At 37.6% G+C, this 14,365-nt stretch overlaps 1 protein-coding gene across 11 annotated transcripts in view; it reads right to left on the bottom strand.

Moving 5' to 3' along the window:
• LOC139473941 (neuron navigator 2-like) overlaps positions 1-14,365 on the bottom strand; it is a 733,750-nt gene that overhangs the window by 433,641 nt on the left and 285,744 nt on the right. Inside the window, exon 1 of one of the 11 annotated variants that reach the window (XM_071256772.1) lies at positions 1,437-1,513. The exons of the other annotated variants lie outside the window; for them this stretch is intronic. Coding sequence (XP_071112873.1) covers positions 1,437-1,499 — 63 coding nt within the window. The 5' untranslated portion in view covers positions 1,500-1,513. Of the gene's footprint in view, positions 1-1,436; positions 1,514-14,365 lie in introns of those variants that run through there. 11 annotated transcript variants of the gene reach the window in all.

The raw sequence follows: 14,365 nt of genomic DNA, 5'->3' as shown, positions 1-14,365 counted from the left end.
CTGCAATGCATTTATTTACTGGTCTAGCTTCTTTTTTTTATCAACACATCAATCATTGAATCCTCTTTTTCCAAATTAATACTTGTGGCTTTAGATGTCAAATTTATTTTCTGTGAATTATTTCTCATTGCAAGCAACTAAAAGCATTTGGCACTTAAAAATTATAATTATAATTGATTGCTCCAGAGACAAGAAACTCAGATGCTAAGCTGCATTGCCATTACTGCCAGGAGAGTCAGGAGGCTTCCAAGATCTTAGTTTGCTGTGTTTGTCTTATAACGCCTTTTGTTTATGAGTCAAGCATGCAATGATTCCCTCAGACCAGTACTGTTTCTCCTACATCAGTACTTATTCTCCAAGACCAGTATTGACTCTCCAAGACCAGTATTGATTCTCCAAGACCAGTATTGACTCTTCAGTACTGACATATCATATCTCCAGTACTGACACAGTACTATATCTCCAGTAGTGACACAAAGCTGTATCTCCAGTATTGATGTAATACTATATCTCCAGTACTGACACAATACTATATATCTCCAGTACTGACTCAATACTCTATCTCCAGTACTGACACAACTACATATCACCAATACTGACACAATACTATATCTGCAGTTCCGACACAATCCTATACTCCAATACTGATATAATACTATATCACCAGTACTAACACAATACTATATCACCAGTACTAACACAATACTATATCTCCAGTACTGATGCAATACTATATCACAAGTACTAACACAATACTATATCTCCAGTACTGATATAATACTAGATCTCTAGTACTGACACTATATCATATCTCCAGTACTGATGCAATACTATATCTCCAGTACTGACACAATACTATATTTCCAGTATTCCTATATCATTTTCAGAATTAGTCTCTTTAATCTTTAACAGGCATTACACATTGTAATACCACCAAGCTATACATAGCCTCTGCTCTGACTACTCTGTACACGATGGTATACATGTAGGCACTTTTAGTATCTGTATGGGGTTAGGCCTGAAGTGTTCTTATTTACAGCCCTTACACTGCGTGTGTATGACATGCATTCATAACAACATGATTCAAATTCATATCCTGTGCAGTGATATATATCCTTCTATTCATTTGTCATGTGCAAATGTCTTTTCAAAGCTATACTATTATTCCTAACTATTTGAATTTGAAAGCCATAATTTAACCGAAGTCTCTGCTTCTGTTCAAATGATAATATTATTCTTACATTTGAATCCTAGCTGGGGACATAAACCCCAGGACTCTCTTCAAATGGCGGTAATAACTATGAATTGACAAAAGCGGTAACTGCCAGTACGTTGTATGACGTTGTGTCATTTAGTGACAAAATCCACCTAGGCGACACAATCCGTCATTAATTCAAACCACCAAAATGAAAATTCAAACATAACTCAACACTCACCTTTTTTGACAGAACTGGCCTTCGATCTGATGCATGGGCATTGTATCCAAAGGACTTATGCATTTTGAAGTTTTCTGTGTCACAGTTAAACTGAGGTGGTATAGATCCAAGTTCTTCTTTCCTTACAATGAAACTTGTCCTTCATGAAATACTTTCAAATAATCCACTTTTGAGAAATTATAGATCCTGAAGTAGCTTTTTTACACTTCATGTTTTGTCATATATTAGTTTTCCTATGCAGACCACACACTGTGTTCAATATGATAGGAAAGGAGAGAGCACTCAATATACACAAACTACATGGAAAGGGTCAACATGAGTTGCCTCCCTTGAACACTGTTGCACACTGATATCTTTATGAATATTGCTGAAAAATATATTTTTCAATCCCTTAATAATTCATATTTAACCTTGTATTTTGTTTTTTTAATCAACAATGCTTGAGATTTTAAAAAAATATTTAATTGTATTTCAGCATTTTTATCGCTATATTTTCTATAAAAAAATAAAAACATTAAATCCGAGATTGGAAACTTCATCCGCTGTCAACGAAAAGCACATTCCACATAACATTCGGACATCACACTCCTTTTTCTCTTGATAATATAATCCACATTTTGATCATCACGTAATTTAATTTTCTTCATGAGTACAGCAAAGACCCTCGACAAAGTTGTCCTTTTCACAGCCCGGCTATGAGTCAGCCAGGGAAAATGAACTGTCCATGGTTCTCAATGTTCTAATTTAGACCCCGATCTCAATCATACTATGATCAACAGTTTTTAATCCTTCGAAATTCTGTAACAGGTCCAGGATTTAAAAATCTCTTCCACGGACTAAAACAATCTTGACTCCATAATGCTTTAGTAATTGCTCCAGCGACTTGCAAACCCAATGTTGTCTCACACCTTCATGTCTTTGAAAAAGTCGTTTTTAACTGTTCACATTACCTTTTCAATCCGAAGTGCATTAAGTCTCACTGAGTCATCAATTTCACCCTTCTTTGAAGCACCTTTTTATTTTGATTTCTTTCAATATTAAAATCTTCCAACAATGAGATTTTACACCCCAAAAAAAATTGCTTAACAAATCTTGAATGAGATACAGGTCCTCAGTTCAATCACAGTATAACTGTAATTATAACATCTGTCAAATATCTAAGCACATGTGTGCACCAGTTTTAAATGTTGATTGACAGCAATTGCCACCTCTCATTGGTCAATTGCAGATTCAGTCGCTTGTAAATTGCTGATCCACATGAATCCTGGTCAAAGAACAATGGAGCACCAATCAATCACAGTTTGATTGACAGAGAAGTATCAGTCCCAAATGGTCACCTTGTGGGTCAGAAACAATCCTTGGTCCGAATTCACATTTTCAACAAAACAAACTGCAAAAAACCCACTGTGACTAACCATATTGCTATTCACCGACTGGATCACATTAACAGTAAAACTTGTCATGGACTCGTACATTTCAACACTTGAAATCAACACCAGGAAGCCTATACAAAGCTCTGGGCAGAAAATCTTTTAAATGCATTTTGAATCAGCAGTTTTATATCCCACATAGGAACCTCTAACAAATGTTTTGTGAATGTTATAAAGAGCCTGGCAGTCATGCGTACATTACACCGCCAGTATGGATCTGCTTTCCTGTCTGTCAATGACCACAGACGATATATTTCACTGATTTGTGTCACACTGTCCTTCAGAGAGCAATACCTCTGTATCTCATTTCTTTATGTGTCTAATAACAGTCTTTTGCCCCCTGAATACCTTTCAGGGGAAATTAATGTTTATTTCTAAAATGCCACTCAAGTTTCATTTCTGAACACATCTCGTCCCCATTAACGATCTTGCATCGTAACTGTTACCGGAGTTATATTGACAATCTTACACCACACTTGTGTACTGTTACTTTTAAAAAACACTGAAATCTTTTATGTATTTTCATCCTGATGAACTTGAGAGGAAACAGTTCTTTTTTATTGATATTTACACAATTTGAATACTTGAGACGCTTTTTAAAAATGAAATATAAAATTGTGTTCAAGCTCCAACAACAGAAAAGAAAGTAAAGCACGGCTTTTGTTGGCACTACTTTAAGATGGAATTATTGACAGACTGGAAGTCTGTTATTTGAAGAAGATAATTGTCAATTTAAATTTTCACAATGGTGATATAAAAGATTTAGCAGTCTCTGTTTTAAAATTTCATGTCATGTATTAAAGATTGATAGAAACAGTGTAGTGTTCAAATATAAATTCATGTTTTGAATATTAGATTCCAAGGCTATGGAATTCAAATTTCATAATTACAGAAAATTCATGGGCAATGGAAGATAATGTCAATACAAATTAAATGTACAGAGGAAGAATTACAAATTATAAACTGCATATCTACCTCCTTTAGAATAAGGAGCAAGAATATCCTCTGAAATTCTGTCCATTCTCTTCAAATGAAATTAACATGGTAACGACATGTCCACAAAACTTCATCTATTGACTATTGACACATGATATCCACATCAGGTGAAATTGATGACAGCATGTTGGTCAGGTGTTATTGAATGCTGTATAAATAATATATCCTTCAAGAATCTCTACAGCAGGTAACAGTAATGAAGGTTTGTTGATCAGGTGTTATTGAACACTGTATCAACTCCATATCCTTCAAGAATAACAGGAACATGTTCATACTCCATGACAGCAATCAACAACTCACCAGGCAGATATTCCGGTCGTCAATTTCACGTCCAGGTGCCATTAGGCCTGAACTATAAAATGAACACCCAAACCTATGGTCTGTTCAGGTTCCAAGTGAAAGAAACAGACACCTTATCCTTCATATGATCCTGATGAGAGACGTCAATTTCATACCGTGATGAAATTGACGATGATATTGACGTGAAATCTGGATATAATCTTTTCTCTGCTAATTATTCCTTGTCATAGCACCTGAAGATGGATGTCATGTCTTGTAGTGATGACCAAATATGACAGTAATCCTTCACCAACAACAATCCATTTCATGTAATCCCTTGTCCATTTCAATTTTTACGTTTCAGGGGACAATCACATTATGAGATATTCTCGAAGCAACAGTCGCGCTGGTGACCTGTCAGTCATTACGCCAACAGATGACTTGCCTCTCCTCCTGATCCCTCAGTGGACACTGACTACACCGGAATGCATTTCGGCCAGCCAACGTCAATTTCCCTAATTTCGTTTGTCAATTAAGGTCTCAGTATTTGTCAAGAGCCCAGCTGCCGGGTCTAAGAAACTCCTCCCCCTTTAAGTGAGCCTGAATAATTGATTGGCGAAACAAACGACTGTCGATTTCATGTCAATTTCGCCATAAAAAGAGTAAATATCTCTTTGAAAAGCCCTCTCAATGCAGCCACAAAAAAGAGCCCTATTACATGGTGTCAGGATCACAAAAGCAAATTACCTGATACTAATGATTGCTTATTATTTCCCTGTCAGCGATGTGACTATCTGAGTCACACATACATAACGCATCATCGAACTTCATCCGTGACTGACTCTGTCACAGAAACCTGCTGTGGTTTAGAGTTTGACTATTTAGTTGCAAAACATCTTCTGACATTTACACCACAAGTTCATGCCCAATTTGTCAAACCAACTTTGGGCACACGCAGAATAGGGAATTGACAATGTGTTTATCCTACTATAGCTACCACACAATACAGCCGACCACATCAAAACAGGATCCTAGGGCTAAAAAGGCCATAACTTGATTAAAACTTTAAGTTTCTAAAATATCAAACTTAATTATGTTCAGGAAACTGTTTCCTGCAGAGACCCTGGAGCCGTAGAGTGAATCATATGTTAATGAAATGCAAATCTGGTCATCAGAAATCCAGGCTTAGATTCTGATTCTAAACAGTAAATGATGAAAATTGATAGCTCCAAGATGTCGGGAAGATGTTTTCAAAAAGAAATCGGATTATGTAAGGTTTTAGTGTCAAAACTATAGTTTTCTAATCCCCAAGAACTGTAGTAGATCCTTCACTTAAATGATTTTACAGGCAAAGCTGTTCTTTTGAATCTTTTGATTATATTGATACAGTTGAAATGTATTTCTTGATTCTTATAACAGCCCCCAAACACACGCCACCCTGCATCACAGTGTAGTATTTGTGAGTCTTGACAGACCGTTTTTATCTTGTTTTATAATTTTGGGGTTAAACTGAAGGAAAGGCAAAGTAGATAATTGTAAAATGTGTCGTGGTTGATTTGAGATCAAACAAACCACCCTGTTGACATAAATCTAAAAATATGTGACACAATATGCAAAATATAAACATTCATCTACATCATCAATTTACTCATGTGTGTGTGTGTGTGTGTGTGTTGTGTGTGTCTCTGTGTGTTGTATATGTCTGTGTGTCCCTCTATGTGTGTTGTGTGTCTGCATGTTTTGTGTGTGTCTGTGTGTATTGTGTGTCTGTGTGCACCTGTACGTGTGTTGTGTGTCTGTTGTGTTCTGCATGTTGTGTGTCTGTGCGTGTTGTGCGTGTATCTGTCTGTGTGTGTCTATGTGTGTGTGTTTGACTGTATGTGTGTCTGTGTGTGTGTATTTGTGTCATGTATGTGTGTGTGTGTTGTGAGTGTCCGTGCCTGTGTCTGTGAGATGTGTGTATCGTGTGTGTTGTGTGTCTGCATGTTTTGTGTGTCTGTCTGTGTGTTGTGTATATGTCTATGTGTGTGTGCTGTGCTTGTCTGTGTGTTGTGTATGTCTATGTGTGTGTGCTGTGTGTGTCTGTGTGTGTTCTGAGTGTCTGTGTGTGTTCTGAGTGTCTGTGTGTGTTCTGAGTGTCTGTGTGTGTTCTGAGTGTCTGTGTGTGTTCTGAGTGTCTGTGTGTGTTCTGAGTGTCTGTGTGTGTTCTGAGTGTCTGTGTGTGTTCTGAGTGTCTGTGTGTGTTCTGAGTGTCTGTGTGTGAGTGTTGTATGTGTTGTGTCTGTGTCTGTCTCTGCCTCAGAAGAAATGTTTATTCATCTTGACTTAATCACATACGACAAAAGTCAAAACTTCAGTCCTCTCAGTCTTGCTAAAAACAAGTTTACAACCAGTTTGTTGTTTAACGCCCCACTCAGCAACATTTCAGCCATATGACTGCAGTCAGTAATCAATCAAGTCTGGACCAGCCAATCCAGTGATTGACACCATGGGCATCAATCTACGCAATTGAGATATGATGACAGCCAGCCTGACCACACAATCCTGTTACTTGTTGCCTACGACAGGCATGGGTTGCTGAAGACCAATTCTAACCCACATCAGAGCTTGACTCAACTCTTGACTTTAAACAGTAGTTCCGTTAAATCAAGGCACTTTAGCTTGGAGTGGAGGAAGGTCTGAAGAGATGCAGGTCTGGGATATTTACCACTTTGTACAGTAATGACACTGACAAACTACGTAGACTCATACAAACAAGGCAAATCTGGGATTCAAACCCAACATCACAGGATTCTGGCATGCCAAAGGGATGCAACTCTGCAAGGCAACTTATGGCACCTCAGCTAACAGGGCCACCCCTCGTCCCAGTTTCCAACACATATCTGTATATAGATACTCCATATAAGCCTGAAGCACACAAAATAATCTCAACAGATGGTCAGAAATTAATCTGTAATATCTCAGACAGTGTCCACCTCATCCAATACTGACCACTTCCCAAAGGACACCCACTCAGTGGTTCAACCCAAGTCAACACATACAAGTGCCAAGTTTTGAAATTACCAGACATGTTGGATCTACTTAAGCAATTAAGCAAGTGTCTAGAGACCCACTGACCACTGGCCGGCCTGCTTGACCAATGGTCAAGGTGTCCTGATGATTGATCTTGGCACTACTTCACAAACATCCAAGATGCCCAGACCACAGACAGTTGTTTGGTAAGGTTAATAGGCAATATTCATAGCAAAGATAACTAAAGAAATCTGTAGAAACCTACAGGAATCTAACGAAACGATGGAACATGATGGTCAACTGGTTTAAATGGCAGGAGAATACTGCAGGTAACATCTGACCATTGTCCAAGATGTCTGACCTTTGTTCATGTCTGCCACCACAATGAGGGACATGGGGGTATATTCATGGCACCATCTTAAATCTAAAGGAACCCTTAATGAGAGACGCTAAAACTGATCAATAGTTACATTGCAGACATCAATTTGACCTGGCACCAAATGACCACTGTCCTTCCTGAGAAGCGCTTCCGCTGGCTCTGTCCTAGCAGAGGTCATTATCAGGGGAGCTATCTTTAGGATTATCATAATTGGGAATTAATGGACCTTTAGTCAAAACTGCAATGAATGACACTATTTGACCCCTGGCAATACCGGATGGTGTGCTTGACACTGAAAGAAGAAGATGGTCCTCAGCAAGGGGCACAGGTGAGTCCTTTGGGGTGGGGGTGGGGGGAGGGGAACAGTCTGAAGTGACTCAGGTCATGGACACTTACCACGGTGCTGACAAGCCAAGGATCTTAGTCAGATCAAATCTGGAATTCAAACCCATGATTTCTTACAGACCTTGAAACATAAAATTTCTTGTCTAGATTTATTCAGTTACGGAAAATGAACAGAATCTCTTATCTACATTGAAAGAGAAGTGATGGGAACAAATCCTAAAATATTTTAATTTCAGAAACTAAATGTTAGTGTATGGATCCTGGCACAACTAAGGGAGGCAACCCATGCTTCCTAAGATAAGAAGTGAGCGAGTGGGTTTTATGTCTCTCTCGGCATTTTAGTCCTCTCTAGCCATATTATGGCAAGAGAGTTGGACACAAGAAATGGAATCTTATGAAGCAAACCCAGGACTTGTAATAAGCCATTTATTTTGCAAATTTTCACACCACACAGGGGCATGCTCAAAGAGCTATTATTACCCCAGTCACTGGATCAGTGTGCACTCAACAATCATTCTCAGCTCCTTGGGGAGTCTACAACCCAAGCTGCTTGTTAGGGACTAGAAGGTAACAACCACATTGCCATCTCATGGTAGGGGGTACCCATTCACTGCTGTGTGAACAGAGGCACATTTTGAACAAAGTCACTTGCCTAAGGAGACACCACATGTGGTACATGTGCTTCAGTGTGTGGACTGAAGCCCTGGAAACTCTCAGGAGCCAAGTTACCCAAAACGTGATCACCAATCCAAGGACTCTATGGGACCAACGTAACTTTTAACTTCGCCCGATTTGTGACCTGTGCGGTGTGCATGGGACTATGGGCCACAACCTTCAACATGACAAGCAAACACTCATACCACTTGGCCACCATACCATGCTGAGAGATTAATATGATATGGGTGATTGTAAAGTGAGTGAGTGAACCGGGTTATGATAATACTATAGCATCACATAGGCCTACTGAGTGAGTGAGTGAGTGAGTGAGTGAGTGAGTGAGTGAACCAGGTTATGATAATACTATAGCATCACATAGGCCTACTGAGTGAGTGAGTGAGTGAGTGAGTGAGTGAGTGAGTGAGTGAGTATGGTTTTACGCTGATATTCCAGCAATATCAAGGCGGGGGACACCAGAAATGGGCTTCACACTTTGTACCCATGTCAGGAATAGAACCCGGGTCTGCGACGTGATCAGCAAAAGCTTTAACCACTAGGCTACCCAACCGCCCCAGGGCTGCTAAGACAATGAATGGGAAACAGCTAGTCTTAAGTTGATAGTGTTACCATTTGCCAATTTTAATCAGGGTATGATCACACACCAGGTCAGCCAGATCTGTCATTGTAACCACCTAAAACTCATCAGCCTGCTCTTGCAAGTAGCATCGTGTCATTGGAAACGTATCTGGCCCAAATTCATAAGGGTCTCCAATTTGATATAAATTAACAAATTTACAGACAATATTCAAAAATAACCTCATATGTTTTGAGATAAAGATATCATCTCAAGCTAACTTCAAGCTGCATATCATAAATTAAAATAGTAGTGAAGTCAGGACCAAGAGCTATACCACTCAACAATTGATAAGGGTAAAGGCATGTTTTATCCCATTACAAAACTTGTAGGAAAAAATATTATTGAATCATGTACTAATGTTGAATTAACTTGAAATGAAGTCGAACATGATTCAGCTCCACTGTAGTATCAGATACTATTTGTATGACAACACTTCCAAACAACTGGTCTCGTTCAGCCCAAACTGGACACTCAGCATATCCTTATCAAAACTTGAGTAGTACATATATTAGATCTCATTTAATACAAAGTTACTGAGCTTGAGAGAACAAAATCCCACAAGATGTGCCTTCACCACACTAGCTTGAGACGGCCTACAACTGTGCCGATGCTGGATCAAGTCATATGGGTACACACATCACATCTGGAGCAAGACTGTTCTGAAATCACTGAAGGGTCATCACGATGTTTGACCAACGGTTGCATTGTCTGAAACATTGATTTTGACCATACTTGACCACTAAGACAAAATGTTGTACAAACAGTTTGTCACCTTGGCCCTCGATTCTGGTGTTACACTCTGCGATACATACAGTAATATTTCATAGTGTCGGAGGGATCAGTTACTGGGTGGGCCTTATTGAGGACTAGCTGTTATTAGATATTTGTCACAGGTAAACAATGTTTGGATCAGGTTACAAGCATTGTGTCGTAGCAGCTAAGAAAGGATATGTCACTTTGTCCTTTGAATAAAATACTGCATTGGGTAACTTAAAAACTCTCATACAAATAAATCTGAAATAAAAATACATGTTAAAACAATAATCACTTTAATGTTAAAGTTTATATTAGGTGATAAAATATTTCACTTGATTCCCACAGCTGTAAAGAAAAACATTGCCATATTCTGAAAAAAAATCAAATGTTTTGTTTTCTTAAATCACATTTTACTCTCAGAATCGCTTTTGAACTTCATGTCAAACCAGCAATTTTATTTGATACTTGTAATTTAAATTTACATTTGAAAAAAGCTCTTTGTTTTCTCAAACAGAGATGTCAGTTTCAACACAGCGCTGTTCATCTGCACCAAAACATCATTAAAAGATTATCGGAGCCCCTGAGGGTGCAAGCCTTGCCCCACCCCCGCTCCCACCCCGTGAACACCTTATGGTGTTGGATAATAGGGGATCACAAAATTGCTTCAAAGAAAAGGGCAAGGGATGTACTTCCAAGGGGAGACAGGGAACAATAGCAAGTGTCGCAACACAAGGTATCATTATACGACAGATGGCCACCTCCGAGGGACAAAGACCAGAGATTTAGATTTGAGGGCACAACGTTAGTGATTATACAGAACATTAGATGACAGTATTTAGTGATATGTATTAGCATACCCGATGTGAAATTAACATTGATTGACATGCACTGTAGAGGGACACAATTCAAGGGTATGTATTAATTAATGAACTGCATTCATATTATGCCTTGTATAGGGTAACGTACGTGTGGAAACACTTGAAATAATTATACTTTACAGAATTGGCAATCTAGGATTAATGACACAATTTCTAATTTGCATATATTTCTCATTAAACCTATCTCCACATGGCTATATTGCTTTATTTGTAAAATTATCAGTTAAGTTGAATATATTTTCATCTTTTCAGACAATACATGTACATCACTAAACACACACAAAAAACTTATTACAGCTAAATGCCAGATGATTTATTTTCTTTGTTTTTAATAAAGATTTAATAGGCGAAAACACAGAAGGAAGAAATTAATATAATACGATCGGGGACAGTTCGAAGTCACTAATAAAGGGAAAAACATATATATCATACAGGAGGAAGAAAACATGATGTGATCAAGGTCGATTAGAAGTCAGTCATAAAGAAAAAGGAAGTAACAAAAAAATATATTTCAGAATCAAGATTATTTTGAAAGCGCCTGTTGCAGCTTCTCTGTTTCCATGCCAACATTATCTCAAGATAATCACCATTCCTCACGGAATCAGACTCCTTATAATAATAATCATCAATATTGTTTCCATATCCACATCATCATCCATGATTTAGTCTGTATGTTGTTCTTATTCTCTATGATAAGAATAAATATCAGAATAAATATCAGAATCAATATCAGAATCAATCATAAAAAATTCTAACACTTCAAATAAAATCAACAAAACTTGGCCCACTTGCACAAAGCAATCTTAGTTCTAAGACTATCATAAGCCTATGTTAAAGTATGGGAGTTGTGATCATCTTAGCGCTAAGATCCATTTGTGCAAGTGGGCCCAGGTGATTGCAAAAACTTTTGTGTACCCTGCCCCACCAGCATCAACCATCACAAATACATGCAAAGGCAAGTCAACTGTTCACTGAAAAAAAACCAAGAACATATGACACAAGTCAAAATAGAGAATTTGATCACCAATCCATTTTGAAAGGACATATATTAAAAAAAAATTAATCAGAATTAACATTCCATGTTTGTACCTAACATATGTTGAAAAAGTCAACATTCGAGTCAAGTTCAAACAAAGGTTTCCAGTTTCATTACCAACTGTCAAACACAGGCCAATGACCTCAACTCATCTATTACATCCCAGCACATCTCATTGTCCACTGTCGTCCACCTGCACAATGACCACTGGCTTCCATGTAATCGGCATTGATTTCCCTCCAATCCGCCTTGGACAGAGACAAAACCACACTATTCTTGTGAATAGAATGTGAAAATTATATTAAAGGCAAGGGGTGACACACCACTTGGAGCCATGTTGAGAATCCATGTTGGTGCGTACTCATTTCCGCACACTGATAAACTCATTTCCAACATTGTGATGTGCATTTTTGTGCATGTTTCTTCTATTTTGGTTAGGATGCTGGAAATGCCTGAAGGACGTCCCCTGGATCAATATCCCAGACTAATATACTCATGGGCAAGAAATAAGGGAACAGATACCAAGAGAGTCAGGTTTTCACATCAAGGATGTACATATCCAAGACTAATATACTCATGGGCAAGAAATAAGGGAACAGATACCAAGAGTGTCAGGTTTTCATGTCAAGGATGTGCCTATCAAGATTTATATACTCATGGGCAAGAAAAAAGGGAACAGATACCAAGAGAGTCAGGTTTTCACATCAAGGATGTAAATATCCGAGACTAATATACTCATAGCAAGAAATAAGGGAACAGATATCAAGGGAGTCTGGTTTTCACATCAAGGATGTACATAACCGAGAGTAATATACTCATGGCAAGAAATAAGGGGAACAGATACCAATGGAGTCTGGTTTTCACATCAAGGATGTACTGCAACTTTGACGGAACATTATTAGGCAGTGTATAGCCACCACCAGTGATTCACGTTTCCCTGTGTCTTGATAAAAATTTCATCCTCATGTTGTATGTGTTCAGATTTTACCTGTTTTCCATCAGAATATGTGACCCACCGGGAGGAAAGGGACCTTATGGGTGCTAGAATACAATTGTGCTGTGACATCATAAAGACGATTTCAATGAAGATCGCCGACATGTGTGCGGCCTGTAAAAACATATCAAATTTCTCTCTCGTTAGTTCATGATGTTATAAAAACATTATTTCAAAACCTTTCAGCATACATGTCTACTTTCAATTCATCAGACATTATGTCTAAAAGCTGCATATTATTACTGAAACAGTCATAAGTCGGAAAATGTGTCTAAATGTTTGACACCATGCATCTGTGTGATTAATATGAATTGGAGCTTGTGAATTGTATTTTTGTGTTCCGAAGATACTGTAGTTTTAAAATATAATGAAAAGTCAAAATGTGATTTTTCACCCATAAGGTCCCTTAAATGATATTGTTTGAATTTTCCTTTCACAGACAAGAAACACATGTGAGGCCATAATAAATTGATTATTAGATTATTAGATTATTACCCCCCAACCTAACTGCCACTTTACATCACTATGTCACCACAAGCATCTACAGATGAAGCTATTCACTGTGTGTGTTGACATCCATCTTTTCTTGAAGAACTGTACCATAAGATATTTCATGCTACCAAACATGTCTGTGAGTCAAACTGGCAACAAATAATATCCATAAATACCTTCAAAAGTTCATTAAAAACAAAAATCGCAAAAAAACATAAAAACCTGCCTCACATTTTCTGAATTTTATTTCAATTTGCCTGAAAGTGTAATTATTAATGTACTGTGACCTTTGTATTTGTCTTCACTTGGATTACATCGACACCAAATTTCCCAAATGTGGAATAAGTTAAAATGAAGAAGAACTTTTGTGTTTCAGTGAATCTTAATAAATTCAGTAATAGAAAACTCTACAGTGTAGATGAATATAACAGTGAATCAGTACCATAAGGGAGGTAACTCCCATGGAATATAAAGAACATTCAAAGCATAAGCTTCCTCTAAAACATTTATTGTTTCACCCTGAAAAGCATTCCTATTATTTTTTACCAAAAGGCAGTACCATATTTCATTGTGTATAATGTGTACTTTAAAAAACAAATACAGCTGTGAAGAGGGTGTGCTAGACTAAAATCTAGTCTCTGAAATGAACATATCGTACAGAAAAAAAACAGTTATTCAATTATCTTAATAAAAATATGATAAAAGGGAGCCCAGAGACTTTCTTCATTTTCAGATACTGCAGTAATCTAGACTTGCCAAACCAATAGACTTGCATGGGCTGTATTTGATATATATTTGTATCAGGGTCTGCAAGACAGACTAAGGGTGTGCATAATAATCTGTCTATTAATCTGATTTTACATTTATCATAAAAAAAAATTGGTTTAGATTTTATTTCCATTGAAAGATAAATAAGGGTATATAACATTTCAAAGGCATACTTTTATCATTTACTTTTCATTACTGACAACATTCTGAGGCAGTAGGTGCACCATCATCAAAGAAACAATACTTATTTCCACAAAGTGGTATCAATAT

This window comes from Haliotis cracherodii, unplaced genomic scaffold (genome assembly GCF_022045235.1).
Source record: "Haliotis cracherodii isolate W230 unplaced genomic scaffold, xgHalCrac1.p SCAF_3, whole genome shotgun sequence".
Classification (NCBI taxonomy): Eukaryota; Metazoa; Mollusca; class Gastropoda; order Lepetellida; family Haliotidae; genus Haliotis; species Haliotis cracherodii.
The sequence above is the reverse complement of the archived record's forward strand: the minus strand, read 5'-3'. Positions and strand labels throughout refer to the sequence as shown.